The sequence below is a fragment of the Neolamprologus brichardi genome, chromosome 3 (assembly GCF_056152115.1).
Source record: "Neolamprologus brichardi isolate AB-2024 chromosome 3, ASM5615211v1, whole genome shotgun sequence".
Classification (NCBI taxonomy): domain Eukaryota; kingdom Metazoa; phylum Chordata; class Actinopteri; order Cichliformes; family Cichlidae; genus Neolamprologus; species Neolamprologus brichardi.
In genome coordinates this window covers 27,322,354-27,343,259 of record NC_142106.1, presented here as the reverse complement: position 1 = coordinate 27,343,259, position 20,906 = coordinate 27,322,354, and the positions used below count along the sequence as shown (strand labels likewise).

Genomic DNA, 20,906 nt, shown 5'->3' with positions numbered 1-20,906 from the left:
TTGTCCATGAAACCATAAAGCTGCACTTTCTTTTTGCCTTATAGTCTGATTTGTCATAACTTTTCCATTTTGTGGTAAGCTTTTCTTTGGCTGTCACTTCTTCACCCTGACCTGTCTTATTTGGCTCAGCAGGACTAAAATATATATCCTGCTGCTTTTACACACGCACTCACACAACGCTCAGCAATCCTCTGCGCGATCAACCTCTCACATGTTTAAGCTGCGGGAGATTTCACTTGTCATGTTTGCATAGTAAGCTAACGATTGATAAGATGATGTCAGAGGAATTGGTGCGCAAATTATCATCACTCACCAATCAGTACTGTCGCTCTCTATACACAGTTCGCGCGATTGCAAAGTGAAAGCAAAAAACAAGCGCAAATTCAAACGCGATTTCAATATGTCACATATTGACAGTGGCTCACCGATGCCAATGACATAATTACCCAGCTACATTTCCGAAAGAATGCAAAAGCATTGACATATATTTTTCCTTCCTACGATAGGCCGACGGGCAGGGCAGCCCGACTGGAAAAATCGCTAGCCCGGGACATCGGGCTTGCGATTTTGCGAGCCCTGTATCTGATTGAGGAATCACTCATCTTTGGAAAAGAGAGTTTATTACAGAGAAATGGCTCTTTCCAAAATAAAAGCTATACTATACGCTTCTTCTGGGCTATATTCTCAGCAGCATATTAAACATATCAGGTCCCCATAAGGAGAATCATGTGCTAACGGCTGTCTAAATGACTCGGTAAAGTTTGTAGCATGCCTGCTTGTTGTTTTTGTCTGCTTCCACTTGTCTTTGCACTAGGATGATGTCGGCATAAATGTGCAGTCATATTCGTTGTGTTCCCACTAGTGCTGTCAGCGTTAATCTGAAATGAGGTTAACGCCACAACACGGCAAATCTCCTTTAACGAGCTACCGCGGATTGCCCCGTGTGTGGGGCTGGACGGCCAACACGTTAACGAGCTAACTGCGCTAACACACTAGTTCCCACTCATGTAATTGAACATTGCTTGGCACATCCAACATACTGTTTTACTTTAGTCCATGACGCGCTTACCTTCAGGGTCATACATCACATGAAAACCAAAATAGTTCCAAATGCCAGATCTGAATGAGGGTGGGGGAGGTTCAATTTGCCATGTTGCAAGGAGAGCTTAACTTCTGTCTCGCTAGCTTGCCCTGCGCTCAGTGAATCTGTGTTCGACTACTCCGCCTAGGCTGCACTGTCGAGCGCAGATCCACTGAGCGCTCAACACAGACAGCACCGTCAGAAGGAAAGTTGATAAAATAAATTAAAAATGCTGTATTGTTCGATACATATGCGTACCGAACCGAAAGTACTGTATCGAACGGTTCAATATCGATACGAGTATCGTTGCACCCCTAATACATACATACATACATACATACATACACACACACACACACACACACACACACACACACACACATATATACATTTACACACATACATACATACATACATACATACATACATACACACACATTATGGGTGCAACGATTCAGTTCGATACCCATTGTCATGTCTTTTTAATTTGTCATTTATTAAAATTATAAATATATATTTTAACTCAAAAGTACAGTTTTTAAATTTAATGTTGCTAAAACAACAAAGCAAACAACAAGTCTTTGCACTAAGATGATGTCGGAGTAAATGTGCAGTCATATTCGTTGTGTTCCTACTAGTGTTGTCAGTGTTAATCTCGTTAAAATGACATTAACGCCATAATGCAGCAAATCTCCGTTGATGAGTTACCGCGGATCTCCCCGTGTGTGGGCCTGGACGGCGTCAACACGTTAACAAGCTAACTGCGCTAACGCACTAGTTCCCACCAATGTAATTGAGCATTGCGTGGCACATCCAACACACTGTTTTACTTTTGTCCATGCCGCACTTACCATCAGGGTCATACGTCACATGAAAACCAAGATAGTTCCAAACGCCAGATCTGAACTAGAAAAATTTGCATTTCCTGCGAAAATGCAGTGTGGATGCTTTAAAGCTGAAGCTGTCTGCAAAAACTAGCTGAAAAAGCTGAAAAGTTGCAGAAATTGTAAAAACTTTGCAGAAGCAAAGGAACTTTGCTAAAAAGTAATAACTTAGCAGAACTGCAATATCTTAGAGGAAACATAATACTTGGCAGAAATACAATAGCATAGCAGAACTTGGCAGAAATATTGTAACTTAGCAGAAACATGATAACTTCTCAAATATACAAGAATTTAGGAGAAATAGTATAAGATAACAGAAAGAATATATTTAGCCAAAAATACTTAAACATTACAGAAACATGTTTTAGAAAAGTAGTACAACATAGCAGAAATACTGTGATTTACCAGAGACACTGTGATGAACTATGAATATTGTAATTTTAAATTAATACTATGTTTTAGCACAGATACTATCATTTGGCAGAAATACTAGGTTTCAGCACAAATACTCTGGTTTAGCACAAATATTATAAGATAGCAGAAATACAATTATATAGCAGAAATGCTATATTTAGAAAGAAAAATATGATATAGTAGAAATACTATGATTTAGCAAAAATACTGTAATCAGCACATATACTGTAACATGACAGAAATTCCTCCACTTAGTAGTAATACTATAACATAACACAAATGTTATGATTTGGCACAAAAACCATGATTTTGCAAAAATACTATGATTTAGTAGAAATACTATGATTGAGCAGAAGTACTAAGATGTAGTAAAAGTACTTTGATTTAACAGAAATACAATTATGGAGGAGTAATACTTTAAAATGGGAGAAATATTGATACACACACACATACACAGAGCCTAAAGGGAACAGTATTTGTGCCATGGAGTGTTAACAAGAATGTGAGGTCCATATTAGAAAAGCTGGTAAAATGATAAAAGTTTGCAGAATTGTAATAAATGATGAATATGAATTACTGGTCTGTGATAGTGTATTAATTTGTAGGGAAAAAAACAACGACCTTTGGCTTGCAGACCCGTGTCACTACCAACTGTGCCACTGGGAAAGAGAGCAAACGCCTGGAAAAACAGGGTGATGAGCAGTCAGAATTAGATCGCGGTGAGAGGCAAAAAACGCAGTTTTTTGGAGTTACAAAACATCGTGTAACTCAAAAACTAGGTGGACTAGAAGCATAATTCTTGTACTGGGTGAATCAGCGGACTTTGGTGTACTTTGACTGCGATTTTCATTGCTCTTTGTACAACCGTCGCGGAGATATGACAAGAGAAGAAACGGCAGACCTCAGATATGATTGGCTGGCTGGGAAGCCGTGCAGGCTCTGATTTGTAAATTTGAATGTCTCAGTCCTCACAGAGGATTGGCTGCCTGGGGACCTGGCAGTAATATATAGAAATAGTATGATTAAGCATAAATACTACATTACTAAAAATTGGCAGAAAAACCATGTCAACACATTTATTTTCTTAAAAAAAAAATCATAATGAAATTGGTGCACCTTACTCAATGCAATTGGGATATGCATTTCTCCTGAGATGATTGGAACCATGATTCCAAGTGTATTTTCAGTGTTCTGACACCCATGTCTGAATACCGGGATAAAATGTTTTCATCAGTACAAATCCCACACTACCCTGAATCGAATGATAGGATTTATTACCACACACTATTCACTTAGAAGATTTCACGTCTAATGATACATGTGGAGAGAGCAATTAGAAGCATCAAGGCGATCAAAATATTTGACACCATTATCCCTCTGAACGGTGCTGGCAGTGCACACGTCTGCTTCCTAAGTATTATCAAAACAAACCCCTGGTTAAAACTTTGGCTAAAGATGTCACTGTCAGTGAAGTTGCACAGTTCACTTGGCATTTAGATTGCTCATCTGGTAGATAGGGCACCTCATATACTAAAGCTACGAGACCTCTGCAGCAGCTGTAGTCTTGTATTCATTCCACTGATTGAATTCAACAAAATGTTTTAAAAAGCTGCACCGCTCAGACCAGTGCTTGTAACTGCACTATTTTTTTTTTATATTGGTTCAGGTAGATTATATATGATGTAAATGATTAGAGCTCTAATTATTGATAACAAACAACAATATTTAACAAGTAAATGTAAAAAATGGTTTTAATAAAATTCAGATTTTAGTGATTGTAGCCCCTCAAATGTAAATATTGGAACTATGCTTTGGCTATTTTAGTAATGTTTACATAATCACATTTATGAATTGCACTGATTTACACTTGGATATATGTTTTTCCTGCCAAGAATAAAGAAAACCTACATTTATTTCAACATATGCACAGCTAATTATGCAACCAAGCACCCTGTTGATTTACCATTAAGATTGCATTAGATGAGAAGAAGAAACTGTAGAGTGCATGTGTGTGGTGTGACCAACATACTGAACATTTAACTTGGCATCTTTAAATCACCTGTACTCTTTTAAGACCACACAACAGAAATCAAATTATTTTTAAGAGAGAAGTGCATCAGTGTGTGAACATGAAAGTAACACCAGTCCACGCTCTCTCTGATGCTGCTGTTAACTTTGTGTCAACATAGTCGATACAAGTGACTTTTACAGAGAGACAAGGTGCCATTCTTAGTTGAAGGTATCTGAAGTGAACATAATTCCTCACATAAAGACACTTTATCTCAAGCAGTCCAAACGGTGGCTGTGCAGATGGATCAAAGATCAACCCATCTGGTGAGGAACCAAGCCAGGGAGTGTCAGGGTGGACAACGAGGCCATGAGGCCTATAGTTAAAGTTTTTCAATTTGCATTTTTCTCCAGCTGCGTTAAACTCCATGTCTGTCCCTGTGCTCACGTCTGCAGTCTGTCTTGTTCCTTTGAGGATTCTCTCTGCACAGTTTCACCCCTCATATAACAAACCTCTTAAACATGAAGATGTAATCTTGGCCTGTGCAGCTAATGCCACTCCTGGTCAGCTGCCTGTTCTCCTGTTGCTGTCTCAATCTTATTTGCCATGTCGTCTGTGCTTTCAAGGTGGAAGAGTTCATCCTCACTGCAGACATGCACACACTCTGTGGGGTCCAGCCTGTACTCACAGTGTAGAGTAGCAGTGGCAGGTAAAGAGGAGAATCTTGGGAAATGTTTACAGATGTTGTGGCTAATTTGGGCTGCTGGTAAGAAAGCACACTCACCAATGCTGTCTCAACACAGGTTTTCTCATCACTGATGCCCATGGTTGCTGTTAGAGGTCAATCTGTTACATCAAAGTCTTTGCATGATTCTCCAGTGTTTAGCAAGGAGATGTGAAGTGGGTCACCAGCCAAGTTGTTGTACAGTTTATTTCTGTTAGCTGAAATTTCACATAGCACATAATAATATGAGGGTAAAATGAGGCACTGTTAAAGTCATCTGTGCAATAATGACAATAATAATAATATCAATAATAATAACAACAACAATATATACACTTAAAAACTACCCCACACACAATAGTTTTTCATCTGAGCACTTAAAGTTAGAGCACTTTATTCATCACTTTTAACTGGATTGTCAACGTCTGACAGTTTTTGGTCTGTTTACAAGTTTTACTGTTTATGTTTGTTTGTCTTTACTTTTGTGAATAGCTGCTATAGGATGTATATATAATTATATTAATTATATTTAAACATTGCACTTTCTATTGTGCTTGGAGCATGTTACCTGACTGTTGTACACTAATATTGTATATAACAGCAGCTTACTATCTCACCTGATTCCTCCTTCCATGACTCGATTGAGCCTTGGTCTGGTGATGACTATTTTAATATCTGGCCCTGGTTCCAACCCCTGAAAAAAAGCAATAACATTTTTTTTTTTAAATACTTCTCAAACAAGCATATAACATATTATTTATTGCAGGTTAGAAAAGAACATTAAAGGGTCAGGCCTGAATATGAATCTCAGTGCTGTTTGGGTTTGTCCCACTGTTGCTCTGTCTCGGTGTAGGTGTCAAGAGACAACCTGCAGCTTCATTTCTGATTGAAAGAGCAAGGCTCACACTGCGATTTTGTCAGTCGCGCGATTCAGCTCCTGCTCAAACTGTACGATTGACTCGCAGGGGTTAGAAGTTCGTAGGTCACGATGCAGGTCTCACACTATACGGCCCGATGCTCTGATGCGACCTGAGTGCTCACACTGTGCGTCCATAAAATGAAGGTTATAACAGAAATTCTGTCGCTCGCTCTCCCTCTCTGTCTTTCACTCACACAGACACGCACACCACCGCCATCAACTTTGCTAAATTGCTAATGAAAAACATTGATCAGGCAGCTGTGATTGAGCAGCAATGTCTATCCAACTATTTTCACGGTTGTTGTGGTCGTGATAATTTTGTGAGGCCACATCGAAAAGGCTCGGATGAGCTTTCCAAAGTTTTACAAACAGGTTTGAAATCCTCAGGACCAAGCGATGGATGATCGGGAGCTGGTCGTGAGGTGTTAATCGCTTCTCGTTACCCCACGTATACTACACGACGCACGATGAAGGCCAAAATCGGGCCATCGCCAAAACGGTCGCACGACTCAAAAATCGGCTCAAAATGGGCAAAAAATAATAATAATAATAAAAAAAAAAATCGCACAGTGTAAGCCCAGACAACACATTGCCAGCTACACACCAACACCGATCAGAAATAAGGACAACAGGGTCCCGAACCTCTGCTCTGTCTGCACTAAAGCACATAGAGAGGCAGTCTTACACACAATGGCTATACAATAATTCAGAGGCAGAGGCCTGTGACATCCACCAGGTACAAAGAGGGCTAGATGATGGCACTCAAACTCCCAACAAACATAGATGTTTACATCAATGCTGTAACTGCAATAAGTTAGTTAATTAACCAATTCGCACTACAACCTGGTTTGCCTCTTACCTGTAATTATTTTTATTTAATATAATAACTGTACAGTACTCTCTGTTTATAGTAACCATTGTCCTTAATGTAAATATGTAAGAAAAATTGTGTATGTTTCTGTTCCGTGTCCTGTGTACTGTTTGTTTGTATATTTGTCTTTTTGGCTGCTGTTACAACCAAATTTCCAAATTTGTGGGACAATTAAAGGATTATTCTATTCTATTCTAACAGAGCCTCAACATGTTCTCACTGTAATTTCCCCTCATGAATGAATTTATGCTGCACTAAACTGAATGTTCGGAGGGAAATCAAACGCATTTTACTGGCAGTACTCAAGCTGACTTACCTTTGTTTGAATGACGACGTATTCACAACGTGGAGTCTAAAAATAGCCAAATCTTGTAACCAACCATTGGTTAATCGGATATGCGCCTCCAGACATTTATAATTGCAAAACTGGTTCGCTGTGTATGCGCTGACTCCACAGGTACGGAAATATATCAGGCTTCGGGGTTTCTGCTCCACTGCCGTTTTTTCATACGGGTCCACGTTTCCAATGCACGCTATTTTTTGCAGGTACCGTCTCTTCGCATCCGACACAATCTGAGTCTATAAAGTTCTTTTTGTTTTGAGCTGCTTTTAAGTACGGTTTGTATCTTCCTTCCAAACGAGTGTGTTTGTTTTGATTCATGGCCTGATAAAATGGTGGCATGCTCCCACAATGCATTGCAGCGTGACGTCAACTCCAAAGCCCTATAACTGATTTTATAAATCTCAAATTTTACGTTTGAGACTTATAAAATAGTAATGATAATTCCATGATTAAAATTAGACGAGTTAAACAATAACAAACAAAAAAACAAAACAAAACAGTGATAACATAAAATCAACACAAGGCAGTCCAATCACGAAACACAATCGTAGTTAGCCAATCAGGGCGGGTGACAACAGATTACGTCACAAGTTGCAATTTAAAGACCGGCGGGAACCTTATTTGATGTTTCTTGATTTTTCTAAGAGACTTCGAGGGACTACTGTTCTTAACAACTTCGGATAACGTAAGTATTGGATTTTGAGGGTTTTTTTCTTTTACTACCTTTATAATATGTATAATACAATATAGGGCAAGACACAAGATCTTGCCATTTAACTTGCTGTCAATATAAAGACTGTCAAAGTACCAAAATTTAATCTGACTTTTCTTTCTTTTTCCTATGTTACGTTTCTATTGCAGAGAAATTCATTATCGATAAATTCACATTTACTATTGACAGTAATGTATTCGTGGGTGTCATAGTTGATGAACTTATTGTCTCATGGGTATTTAATTGAAAAAAGATCTAAATGTATTAATGAAAAATAATTTCAGTCCTAATTTTTTGTATGAAATATTAAGATCTTAACGAATTTGACAAATCTTCAAGATCTATAACAGTTTTATAAACTTTAAGATGTTAAGTTTGAGCTGTGAGTATCTAAAATTGCTTAAGGCTGGCACTCTCCCCTGGCAACAACACTTTCTAGCACTTTCTCAATTAAGCTATACAAAAACTGAATAACCAATAGGAATTAAGCTAAAAGAGTTAAACAAAAACCTAATGGAAACCATATTCTGAATAACTTCATCTCCCACAATGCCTCAGAGACATTTCTCATCAAAAAAAAAAGCCATTTTCTGCACAGTTACAAGGGGTGAGACTGAAGTGAAAACAGGGTACATTACTGTCGTTCTATTGGCTCAAATGATTAACACAGGGGACCAATGGAAAGAGAGCCACAGAGACTATGCAAGTGCATTATGTTTATGTGTGTGTGTGTGTGTGTGTGTGTGTGTGTGTGTGTGTGTGTGTGTGTGTGTGTATGTGTGTGTGGGGGGGTTAAAGTATACTGAAACAACAAACAATTTAGGCATTTCAATAAAGTTAAATCATCTCTGCTCTTTAGAAATTCAAAGCCACAGACCAAATTATGAATTGTGAATAGAACTGTAATTTCACTGTTTCACTTCAGCAGCATCAATCTTTGCATAGATAATCTTCATATGATGATTTCTTGTTTATTGTCAGTATTTTCAAAGGAGATTATATGCTAGAAAATACAAAAAATAAATGAATAACAATTTGGTGAGAAAAAAACATTGAGTTTGAGTTCAGTCCTAAGTTACTTTCACCAACTTGTCTCTGCTGTAATATTCAGATTAATTCATAGAAGTCTTAGAACTGTTAGCTTTATTTTAAAACCAACATTGTATAATATCAAAAAAATACTTTTAGACAGGCCTGTGTTTTTGGCCTGTCACTTTTAAGCAGGAACCTCAGAAAGGTATTTATGAGTTTTGTTTGACATCAGAAAGTAAAAAGACAAAAGCTACACGTGTTACCATATTATATGACCCTTGCTATAACAGAAATGTATTAACCCCTTAATATTTTTTGTGTTGCTTTTTTTTCAGAATGGCTTTGACAAAGCTTCTGAACAACCGCCCTGACATGCCGTATTTCCGGCCGCCCCCACTGCACATGAAAATTTTAAAGTCCTGTGACCAGCTAAAAGTCATTAGCTGGAACTTCAAGGATGGAACGCCAACACCCCTGATAACAAAGAAGAACACCATTGCAGCAATCACCGATGGCCAAACTGTGACAAAGATCACAATGTTTGAAGAATATGCCTCTAAGGTCCAGGAGGGGGGGTCATATGTTATGAGAGGCCACGAACTCAGGGGCACAGGCCCCCCTTACAACATCACTGTCACAGCCAGGACACAATTTTTTAAGGCACCGACCCTAAGTGTGAGGGAAGGTCTTGTAAAAGAAGCAGAGGATCTTCTGGATCCTCTTGCTCCTCTCACCGCACTCAAGATGAGCTCGACAAATGAGGGACTGATGACAGTTCAAGGGGAGGTGGTGGAGGTAAGTATTTGTGGTTCCATAAGAATTTATATGGATTTAGGTTTCCACATAACCCATTATTGCTGGTATTTTTTACAGTTAAAATAATTTGGGTTTTTGCTGTCAAGCAGAGACTAAATTCTGTTAAGATTGTTAAGCACAATTTTTAAAAAATATTTTCCTCAGACCATTTCTGGTATTTTTTGCAGCCAATTTGCATTGTGCCTACGTACATTTGTGTTGTAAGGGCAAGATTTTAATGAACAGTCTCTACTTGATAATAAAAACAAACAGAATAATTATTTTATACACTTCTGTATACAAATTCACACAAAAGTCTTCATCTAAATATATCCTTTATAATAAAAATAAAAGCAGATACAACAGAAATGGTCAGAAAGTACCCTGAATTGGGCATAATGGAAAACAAATAGATTTTGTATACCTGAAACTGGCAAACTTTTCATTTATGTTGCTGTCACTTAAACTAAGTTGCAAAATGTATTGTTTATAGAAGGATTTCCTACAACCTGTTTCATAATCACAGTATATGAAAAACATCCTAATAACCGATACAGATAAAACTGCTTCTGATAAGATAAATGACATGTGCAGAATACTTAACAACAACCATAACATAATCTAAACAGATTACTGAAGAAATAAAAACCTATCACAGATAACTACACTGACTATTACTGACATTAAATTTCAATTTACTTTTCAGTTTTCTGCTGTAAAGAAGGTGCTGTCGGGAAAACAACACGTTCCCCTTAAAAGTCTGCAGCTGAAGGAGGTAATGGTGGAATTTAAGTTTTATATTGAAAATGGTTAAACTAATGTGACAAATTTGACATTGCTGGTACAGAATGTATGAGGCTGTGAGCCTTTTTTTCTAGTTACTGGACTTGTTATTATTTAATTAATTAATGAATCTTTAATTCTGTCATGTTTGTGATTTCAGGATGGTTTTACGATGACAATCTGCCTCTGGAGGGAGGCAGCTGCTAACAACTTCAACGTGGGAGACCACATCAGCGTCTCTCACGTTAAGCAGAAACAGTCCTCTTATGGCGTAAATCTTCATAGTACAGCATTTACAAAGATTGAGGTATGAAGAAGCTAAACCTTTGTTTGTCTTATCAACAAATGTTTAAAACTATGTTTTCAAATTTAACATAACATTATATATATTATATTATCTTACACACGCGCGCGCGCGCACACACACACACTAGATAGATAGATAGATAAATTCACCACTCGCCCCTGCGGGCGGTCAATCCTTCAAGCTCAGGTCCTCTACCAGAGGCCTGGGAGCTTGTGGGTCCTGCGCAGTATCTTAGCTGTTCCTAGAACTGCACTTTTCTGGACAGAGACCCCGCACCAATATATCCAGTTGGTTAGCCAACCGGATATATTGGTGCGCAGTCCTGGGAACAGCTAAGATACTGCGCAGAACCCTCAAGCTCCCAGGCCTCTGGTAGAGGACCCGAGCTTGAAGGATTGACTGCCCGCAGGGGCGAGCGGGGTATTTTTTCTCCAGGTGAACATAATTAACCATTTTGGAATTTACTTACCTGGATGATTGAGCATGCATCAAGACATAATGTGTGTATGTATGTGTCTTGGTGACTTAGTGAAACCACGTGATGACCATAGGTTTTCTTTTTTTCTTGTTGGATAAAAAAACCCAACGTTTTCTGGGCTAAATGTGTGCCTATGCTGTGTCAACAGACAAAAGTCGAGGAGAGAGCTGACATCCTCATCATTGGTGTGGCCGGGGCAGAAATGCCAAACCAGTTGGAGGTGTTACTGGAGGATGGAAAGACCCTTTACATACAAAATGACCTGTGGAGTCCTTTTGATAAGGAGCTGGAGGAGGCAGCAATCAAAGCTACTATTAAAATAAAAGGAAACCAAATTGTACATATTCAAAAATATCAGTGCGAATAATTTAAACAAAATGTATAGTTCACTTTTGTTCACTTTGTTCAAAAATGTGTATTGTATTTTATAACTTAAAAAGAATGAATTTTTTTTCCTATCAGTATTTATAATTTGTAATGATATTTTGTTAAGTTCTCTACTATAGTTAACAGTATTAGTATTTTACAGTGTTAAGTATTTATATATTAAAAATTCTACATAATAATCTTATATTTGTGTTTGTTTTTAATTTTTAGAACACTGGAAGGCTATAAAATGTTGTTTTTAAAAAAAGAAGAATAACAGAACAGATCAAGGCTTAATGTTGAATTTTGTAGATAATAAAGGGGGCAGGTCTATAAACAATATTTGATTTGTACCTTTTGAAAAAGCCAACAAATTCCTTTCATTATTGATTTTAACATTCCTGCTCTTTTAATTTTTAATTCAAATAATTGTGGAAGGGCAAAATGATGAACTCGAGATTTCTGGGTGGATATGATATCAATTAGAATAGAATAGATTAGAATAATTATTTAATTGTCCCACAAGGGGAAATGTGGTTGTATCAGCAGCACAAAAAAACCCCACATATACAAACAGAACAGGACACAGAACAGAAACACAATTGTTACATATTTACATCATGGACAATAGTTACCAAAGCAGAGTACAGTACAGTTGTTAAAATTTGAGTACAGATCGGGTGCAAACAGACCAGGATACTGAAAAATGTTTAAATAGTTAGGAATATTTAGAATAATTAGAAAACTGCAGATTGTGTATCGTACTTGTGCATTAAAAAGTAGACATGTAACTCCCAATAAGTGGGTGTATATATATAAACTGAGAAAAGTAATGTACATAAGTGTAGATCAGCAGGTGGTTCTCCTGAAACCAGTGGACTCAGTACAGACCTGTGGTGATGACAACTATGGCAGAGTTGTCAGAGAACTTCTGTTGGTGGCAGCGTGGGGAGGTGATGGAGAAGTCTGCAGTCTAGGAGGTGAAGAGGAACAGATCCAGCACAGTTCCCTGTGAGGCCGCTGTACAGTAGACAGTGTATCAGAGACACAGCCCTGTGTCCTCACATACTGTGGGCGTTCTGTGAGGTAGTCCAGTATCCACTGGGACATGTGGTGGTCCACTCCTGATAGCTCCAGCTTGTCCCTCAGAAGTCGTGGCTGGATGTTTTTGAAAGCACTGGAGAAATCAAAGAACATGATCCTCACAGTACATCCAGGCTTCTCCGGGTGAGTCAGAGCTCGGTGCAGGAGGTAGATGATGTCATCCTCCACCCCGATGCCAGACTGGTAAGCAAACTGCAGCGGATCCAATGAAGACCTCACCAAGGGGCGCAGATGGTTTAGAACCAACCTCTCGAGGGTCTTCATCAGATGTGATGTCAGGGAGGACAGGGAGATGTGATTAAAATTGCCAGAGTTCATGAAAAGGGCCAGAGGGTGCTGTGTTTGGAGTATGCTGGTTACAGTGTGCAGCTAATGTTGGGTCATAGCTGCCAATTCATCCACTTTGTCGGGAAGAGATCTCACATTCCCCATAATAACAGATGAAATTGCTGGCCGGTACCTCTTAACCTTGCTGCGAGGCCTGATCCCGGCCCGAGTACTGCGCTCTCCCTTCTCACCTTGTGGGGGATGTTGGCTTGCTCGGTGGTAGGCAGAACAGCGGAAGCGCCGAGGGCTAACAGCTGCTGGCTAACAACAGATCTCTGCTGTAAAGAATGTGAGGTTGGATCTCCACGCAGTCTCCGGACACAGATGCCATGAAAAATGCAATAAGAAAAACGATTGTCCATAAAATTCTGAGCTCCATTGTGGGAGATCAGTCCACAAAAGAAAAGCTCAGTCCACAGTCCTAAGTGGGAGCTCAGTCCACAGTCCACAATAGAAAAACAAAAACAAGATTCACAAGAATAACAAAGAAACAAATATTAAAGGGAAAAAAGGACTCTGTCAGGCTGGAGCTGCTGATACTGGCTGCCAGCTCGGAGCGGCGCCTGAAGCTTTTTTTAAAGGCATTCACAGGCAGTGAATTAAAACAGACATTCACATGTGCATATTTAAAGAAACGGGGAAAAAAATAAAGAACGTTAAAGTTGTGGAATAAATAACATTGAAAATTAATTGAATAATAATTAATAAATAATTGAAAAACTGCCCCGTGTTAGAGAGTGACTTATGATAAGTTATTGCTTGGTTTAACTTTACTACTAACAGCTTTATGGTTCTTGTCTGATCAAAACTCAAGTCAGCTGTGTCACTCAAAAGTAATGATAAACAGAAACACATATCACTGAATGTGACCGTCATGAACTGACCAAATTAATCTAAAATCTATACAAACAATTGAAGCATCCATTGGAATTGTGAATATATCCTTGTTTGCCATGTTTATGTTCACAGGCTATAAATTAAAAAAAATTATACATATATATATATATTTATACATGGGAAGTGAGAAGCAAAATATGTTCTCTGATTTGTTGGAGTTTTTTGCACATACCGTGTGGCAAGGATAAACAACATATTCAAATGCCACGTTAAAATTTTCAAAAGCTTCTTTTTTCAATTTGTTTACAGTTTCCTGATTTGATGATAAATATGGTACCAAACTAAGGAATACTGTTGAAATGAAGTTCACATTGTGATATATTTCACGTATGGAGAGTCACACAGCTGAACAATTGATGTGCATATTTAAAGAAACAGGGATAAAATAAAGAACATTGTTGTGGAATAAATTATATTGAAAAATAATCAATGTTAGAGAGTGACTTATGATCAGATAATATTTGGGTTAACTTTACCTCTTACAGCTTTTCACATAGTACTGTGACCAGGATGAAAGTCATCATGAAGTAGCTGTAAACAGTAGACTCATTAACATGAATATTATGGTTCTACTCTGACTCATGTCAGCTGTGTGACCTCATAAAATAATAAACAGAAACACATAGCACTGGATGAGACCTTCATGAACTTTTCAAACAGACTTAATGGGTCAAACTATATGTCTGACCCATTATCTATATATATTAGAGCAGCGGTCTCCAACCTTTTTTGCGCCACGGACCGGTTTATGCCCAACAATATTTTCACGGACCGGCCTTTAAGGTGTCGCGAATAAATACAACAAAATAAAACTAGTACCGGTACCGAAAAAAAAGATTTATTCATAACACACGTGAAAAGACCCAGGAAAACCGAGTAAACGATAAAAACGATAACAAAATAACGCTAAAAACCAATAAAAACCAATAAAAACCCTGAAAACCATACATTTCACACCTGAGCCTTAACTCTCGCGGCCCGGTACCAAACGACTCACGGACCGGTACCAGTCCAAGGCCCGGGGGTTGGGGACCGCTGTATTAGAGCAGTCTAAGCACAGATGTGGAAAACCACTGTTACACCTATTCTATACTCATGTACTTACTGACACCCCATACTAAGACAATATTCATACAAACACACTTTGAGCTTTCTTTACTTATCCTCTTAAACACTTTCTTTTTTTGAGATTGTGTAATCTCTATAAAGAATATGTGTAATGGTTCAATAGATTCTGATTTAAATGTCCATAGTAATCAAATGATCATTATTGTGCATCCTACAATTTATGATTTAGAGTTGTGTGTTTGTACAAATTCAGGTTGCTATACTTATAGACTAAAATTACACTAATCCACTATTTACCCAAACAAGTTATGTTGTTTGGGTAAATAGATTGGGATTTTTCTACAACATAATTATTCAACAATCAAAAATACAAAACAATATATGTGCACATTAATCCAAAGTTCAGTTTTATATGTCCGATATTGTTTGTAAAATCTGGTGACACAAACAGAGTCAAAAATTCATTGTTGGTGTGACATGTGGCTCTATTTACCTTTGAACAATGATGTGCTGCTAAAAAATAATATGTTAATTAAAAATGTTTTTGTTTAGTAAAAGGACTGAAATCACAAGGAAACTGTCACCTTAAAGCCTCATTTTAAATACCATCACAAACAGATGTTTTCTACGCAGTTTTCCACTCCAGCACATCCGATCACTGCATCTAAATCTAAAAGAAAGACAAAAACATGTCAAATATCAAATATAATTTACACAATGGAAGACTTTTGATTTAATAAATAAGCTGAAATAAGTGTTACCGTTGAATATTTGTGGGAAAAAAATCTGATGCTACCACAAGAATGCAAAGTCACACTGGAAACGATGACAGGCTTGCAGCCCTGTCTTCCTGGAGTGAGGTGCCTGATCAGTAGCAGTGAGGTGACAGAAGTTGGTGTCTAAAAGAGCGGTCAAACACTGACACTCTGTCCACTTGTGTAGAGTCTAAGAAGCTGGAATGCAGGCACACTGTACAAGCTTGTTCTAAAAAAATACAGAAAAAAACAACAACATTTCAATAGTATTAAGGCATAAAAACTACAAACAAGTTATACAATGAGAAAATTTTAAAATACCTCATACGTGCTGCAGGCCAATAACCAGAATCCAGAGCAATCTCACACCATGTGAGTGTAAGATTGGTGAAGATAGACACAAGCTCAAGTGATGAGGTTTGAATGTCTCAGTTTGGAAACTGAAAAACTCAGAAGACAGCAATACCTGCACAGAGAGAAGAGGTAGGAAAAAACCCCATAGATTTTTCATCCAAAATGTGAATTAAAAGTCATAAAGTGCCAACTAGTTTAATCATTTGAGTGTGGAATTATTTATGAAATAAACAGGGTTTAAATGAATCAATTAATTAAATTAAAAGCTCTGACTTGTATTTTGTTTTTATCAAAGATAAAGAATCATACCTCTCTCTGCTCTGTAGATCACTGGACTCTGACAGGAAGTACAGTTTCCTCAGTATAAGTCATCCTTGATGGTTTCAGAGGTGTCGACTGTGGCAGCATAGTGATGATCTCTAGATTAGGCAGGAGGTCAGGTGATGTGATCTTCTCCATTGAAGACACACTGGTATGGCAGTTCATAAAACAGCAGTGTCTGTGTGACATGTAGTTATCTGTGCAGTCCAGCACTGATGGATCAGGTTCAGATCGCCAGTTCATGAAGATGATGTTACGATGTTGTTGTTTTAGCTGAGGATGGTGACGTTTGAAGGTTTTGCCACAAAGGAGACATGACTGTGTGTGCCCTGTCTGAAGAAAATAAACCTACAAAACATAAAGTGCTTTCAACACTACCCACCCTCCCCACCCACCCATCTCAGCCCCCAAGTGTCAATATAATGCTGGTATGGGGTGTCAGTTAGTAAATCTACTTAGTGCATCAGAAAGTATGGGCTACACCTAAAGCCCATGCTTTCTGATGTCTTTGCAGCTATTTCCAGCTGCTCAGAGAATTCTGACTTGGCCTTTATCCACCCAAACCCAAACCCACCCGGATAAAGGCCAAGTCAGAAAATTGATGCAGAAACTTTCCATTTACATCTAAATCAGTTTTTATAAACATTCTGCTACCTGTAAAAAATATTTTTCTCCACTAAATGTATTAATACAGAAATCTCTGGTAGCCTAAGGATAGTTTAAAACTTTTTACATTTTTTTGTACCTGTAAAACATGATCAACAAAAACTCATTTACCGAAAAAACCTTTGATTCTACAAAATCTATTATAATCAAGCAAATATAATTGTCTGTATTTATTCATGTGACCCATAATAAATACGTGCATTTATCAGGGATTTATTTGTTTACTATTTAATATTTTGAAAGCCCTTTCACAGGAAGCTCTCATTTGTTGAGATACATACATCACAGTGAAATAAAGTATCAACAAAAAGAGAGGACAATTTACATCAATGAAAAAAATGCATTTTAAAAGAGTAGATTTAGTCATTTAAAACATGAGTAAAAAAAATAAATGTTGCTGCACATTTCAGATCAGAGGCATGATAACAGAAGGCAGACAATTTTTTCAATGAAAAGTCTTTTTCATACTCTACAATCAGTAAACTGTAAAAAAAAAAAAAAAAAAACGTGATCTGTAATTGTTTCAAAACTCACCACACGACTTCATGATTGGCTCGAGGACAGGACACAAAACACAGGGTTGTGGTAACTGTAATATGTTCTCAGAACACCTGAATGGAGGCTTTTCTGTGGCTGAGAAATAAAAATTAGGTCAAGCAGGGTGTTCTTGTCTGTAGTGGCAGAAGTGATCAGCTGTGAATACCCTCTAGATTGAAACTGCTCCAGAATCTGTTTTCTTCCACTCTGTAACTGGTTCTCATTAAAATCTCCACATACAATTATTGGGTGACAGTCCATTATTTCAAGTGAATCTAAAAGACTTACCAGGTTTTGCATGAACGGTGTCAAACTGTAGTCAGGGGGTCTGTACACAACCGCAATGAGCGCAGGGAATGGAGCCTGAACCTTCAACACTAAAAACTCAAGATCAGTGACATTATGCAGATACTGTTTTACCTGAACCTGAAAATGATTCCTCAAATACACAACAACTCCACCACCACTTCTGCTGGCCATGTGAGGAAAGTTTGTGTAGGACACATGTCTGTTGCGTTTGAACATGGTGTAGCCGTCCAAATGAAGACTGTCTGCAACAAAGGAGCCTTGGAGGTGAGACTCTGTGAGACACAAAACATCTGCTAAACACATTTCATGATGACTCTTGATGTCACTGATGTGAGATGGCAAACCCTCTGTATTGTGATGGATAAGTGTAAGAGTGTCAGGTCTGCTGGCTGTTTCTCTGACCTGAAGAAGAGGCATCATTTCCTCAACACTGGCTTGTCTCATGGTTTGGAGCGCTGCAGTTACCTCGGGATTGGCGTAAATCTTTTTCTCATCCAAGTCCTGTAAATACAGTCCACTGAGAGACGTCACCCTGCTGAGAGCAACATAAGCCATACCTGGTTCAAAAATGTTCTTCATTGAAACTACAGCTGTCTGTGTTGTAAGACCCTGAGTTTTGTGAATTGTGCAGGCGAATGCTAGCTTTACAGGAAACTGTCTGCGTACCGCTCCTTTAAACTTCAGACTCTCCTCTGCTCTCTCAATGTAAACCAGATCATCAGATGCTGCATTAGCACTGCGGTTGTGTCTCATAGGCTGCCGGTTGTCCATTCTGAGCCCCAGTTTAATTATGTGTCCATCATTTTCAGATCTCACCACCTTTATCAGTATACCAAAAGCACCGTTGACCAAACCGTTTAGTGTGTCCAAATTTCTGGTCAGCATGACTCGAGCTCCTTCAGCGACGTTCAGGGTGTCGGGTAAATCATTTCGCCCACCTGTAAATGGTTTGTCTCTTCGTGCCATTCTGCCTGTACGTTTATCCTTCTGGAAATCGTCTGCAGTGATGATTATGATGTTTGAATGAAGCTTCTTCAGGGTATCTGTGTTATGGGATTCCACATTCTTGTTGGTGGCATAAATGTGTAAGACCTCAGTTGGACATTCTTCTGGTGCAGTCACAGCCTGTGACAACAAATCTCTGTCGCACTGAGAAAGCTCATCTGTCTTTTCTTTCACTCTAATCCTGTTCAACATCTCTGCAAAGGCCACATCATCTTTCTGACGCATGATCTCGGTTAGAGTGATCATCTGAAAATGTTCCTGCCATAGGTCAATCTGTTCTGGATCATAAACACAGAGAGGTTTAGACTGTCGCACTGGTGGCAGCTGGTAAAAATCTCCAACAGCTAAAACTGACATTCCACCAAAAGGTCTCTGAGTGCCTTTGATTTGTTTCAGTCTTGCATCCACATAAGCAAAAAGGGGTTTTGAAACCATTGAAATCTCATCAATAACAATAATTTCAGCATTCATCAGCTCAGATCTGACTTCATCCAGTTGATTACCAAGTCCTTGAATGGGTGGTTTCAGACTCCTGGGTAGTTTCAGTAGAGAATGTAATGTAGAGCCATTGATAGAAAAAGCTGCTGTACCGGTAAATGACGTCAGTAAAACAGTTGGATTTGATATGTCAGCTTCTTCTGCATTAGCAGGCAGTCTGCTCAGGATCTTTGATGCTTCAGAGTGAATACACTTAATCAGATGTGACTTTCCAGTTCCTGCACCACCGTTGATATAGAAGAAAAATGGATCTGGGTTCAAACCACAAACTCGCTGAATACACCAGTCTCTTATGGCATAGAACACGCAGGCCTGCTTCTGGTTCAGATTCTGATACATTACACGTACCACAGCTGGATCGACTGCAGGTTGTTCTCTGATGGCTCTGATCTCTGTTACAGCATCAGACTGACGACTGTAGTCAGGAACATTCTCCTGTTCGTTCTCATCATCATCATGTCTCTCAGGAAGATTCTCATCACATTGCAACCTCACAACTTCAGATTCAGGAGCAAGATTACACCATTCATCGATCACAACATCCCTATTTTGTTCAAACTCTTCCAGTGCACTCTCAATATCCTCAGAGTTCTTCTCATACTTGTCTTTATTTCTTTTCACAATCCGTTTAACAGACTCACTGTGGTCTGAACATGGAAGTCGTACACAACCTGAGTTGTAGAAGGACTGATAGGTTTGGAAACATTGTGGTTTCAGTTCCTGCTCTGATCTGTGTGGAAGGTAAAGTCTCAACAGTCGTCCATAATATTGCTCAGGCTCTTTTTCTTGTGAGCAGTGGTAATACCTGATTATAGCTGGTTTATCATTCTTTCGCCTTTGTACAAATCCAAGCTGGTTCAGAAGAGGAAGCACATCTTTTCCTTCATTTGGACCACTCACCAACCTGCACAGCGCAGCAAAATCAGCCAGTGACATTTCCTCATATTCTGGTGTCTCAGGTCTACATTTGTATTTATCACTCAAACTTGTCATCCAAATATTACAACTGTCATGTGTTGTGGTTTCCAGGTAGCTCATGGGGCGACTCATTTTTACCGGGTTATCATCTGTTGGTACAAATACAACACTGCGGGAACATTTTTTCATTTTTAGGCCACAGACTCGAGTCACACACTCCTGTGCACTGATTTCTCTCTTTTTTGAGTAAGCCTGCATCACAGCTCTCATTTCATCACATTCATTGACCGTGTTCTTTGCAGAGTTATCAATAACTGTCTTCAGGTATTCAGAGAGGCCAGATTCTTTCTTCGTTATATATTTACAGAGGTATTCTATACATGAATAGGCATTCAAAATTAATGAGACATCTATATTTGCGTTCCAGGCT

General features: G+C 38.5%; 2 protein-coding genes and 1 long non-coding RNA gene across 5 annotated transcripts; 1 reads left to right on the top strand and 2 right to left on the bottom strand.

Moving 5' to 3' along the window:
- Positions 1 to 5,193: 5,193 nt before the first annotated feature.
- Positions 5,194 to 7,537, bottom strand: LOC148104109 (uncharacterized). The gene is made up of 3 exons (XR_015718645.1): positions 7,218 to 7,537; positions 5,729 to 5,805; positions 5,194 to 5,329 (listed from the first exon to the last, which is right to left on the bottom strand). It is a non-coding gene; the product is annotated as an uncharacterized LOC148104109 (long non-coding RNA).
- A 1,769-nt stretch (positions 7,538 to 9,306) lies between these two features.
- Positions 9,307 to 11,718, top strand: LOC148104108 (uncharacterized). The gene is made up of 4 exons (XM_087839264.1): positions 9,307 to 9,783; positions 10,490 to 10,558; positions 10,727 to 10,873; positions 11,500 to 11,718. The coding sequence occupies exons 1-4, from the start codon at positions 9,325 to 9,327 to the stop codon at positions 11,716 to 11,718; spliced, it is 894 nt and encodes a 297-aa protein (XP_087695390.1). The 5' UTR covers positions 9,307 to 9,324.
- Positions 11,719 to 17,797: 6,079 nt separating this feature from the next.
- Positions 17,798 to 19,954, bottom strand: LOC148104107 (ATP-dependent DNA helicase PIF1-like). Of its 3 annotated transcripts, XR_015718644.1 has the most exons (3): positions 18,722 to 19,954; positions 18,458 to 18,590; positions 17,798 to 18,327 (listed from the first exon to the last, which is right to left on the bottom strand). XR_015718644.1 is itself a non-coding variant. In XM_087839262.1 (2 exons), exons 1-2 carry the CDS (start codon positions 19,895 to 19,897, stop codon positions 18,187 to 18,189), a joined length of 1,581 nt encoding a protein of 526 aa, XP_087695388.1. In that variant the 5' UTR covers positions 19,898 to 19,954; the 3' UTR covers positions 17,798 to 18,186. The 3 variants fall into 3 exon arrangements, 2 of the variants coding, with proteins under 2 accessions (XP_087695388.1, XP_087695389.1); XM_087839262.1 differs by having other exon boundaries at positions 18,458 to 19,954; XM_087839263.1 differs by lacking the exon at positions 17,798 to 18,327 and having other exon boundaries at positions 18,433 to 18,590.
- Between the last annotated feature and the right edge of the window lie 952 nt (positions 19,955 to 20,906).

Coding starts and splice junctions, on each gene's coding strand:
- LOC148104108 (XM_087839264.1), top strand. CDS start 9,325: ATGGCTTTGACAAAGCTTCTGAACAACCGCCCTGACATGCCGTATTTC. Junction 9,784..10,489: donor TTCAAGGGGAGGTGGTGGAG/GTAAGTATTTGT, acceptor TTTACTTTTCAG/TTTTCTGCTGTAAAGAAGGT. Junction 10,559..10,726: donor AAAGTCTGCAGCTGAAGGAG/GTAATGGTGGAA, acceptor TTGTGATTTCAG/GATGGTTTTACGATGACAAT.
- LOC148104107 (XM_087839262.1), bottom strand. CDS start 19,897: ATGTATCAGAATCTGAACCAGAAGCAGGCCTGCGTGTTCTATGCCATA. Junction 18,328..18,457: donor AAATGATGCCTCTTCTTCAG/GTCAGAGAAACA, acceptor TGTGTCTCACAG/AGTCTCACCTCCAAGGCTCC.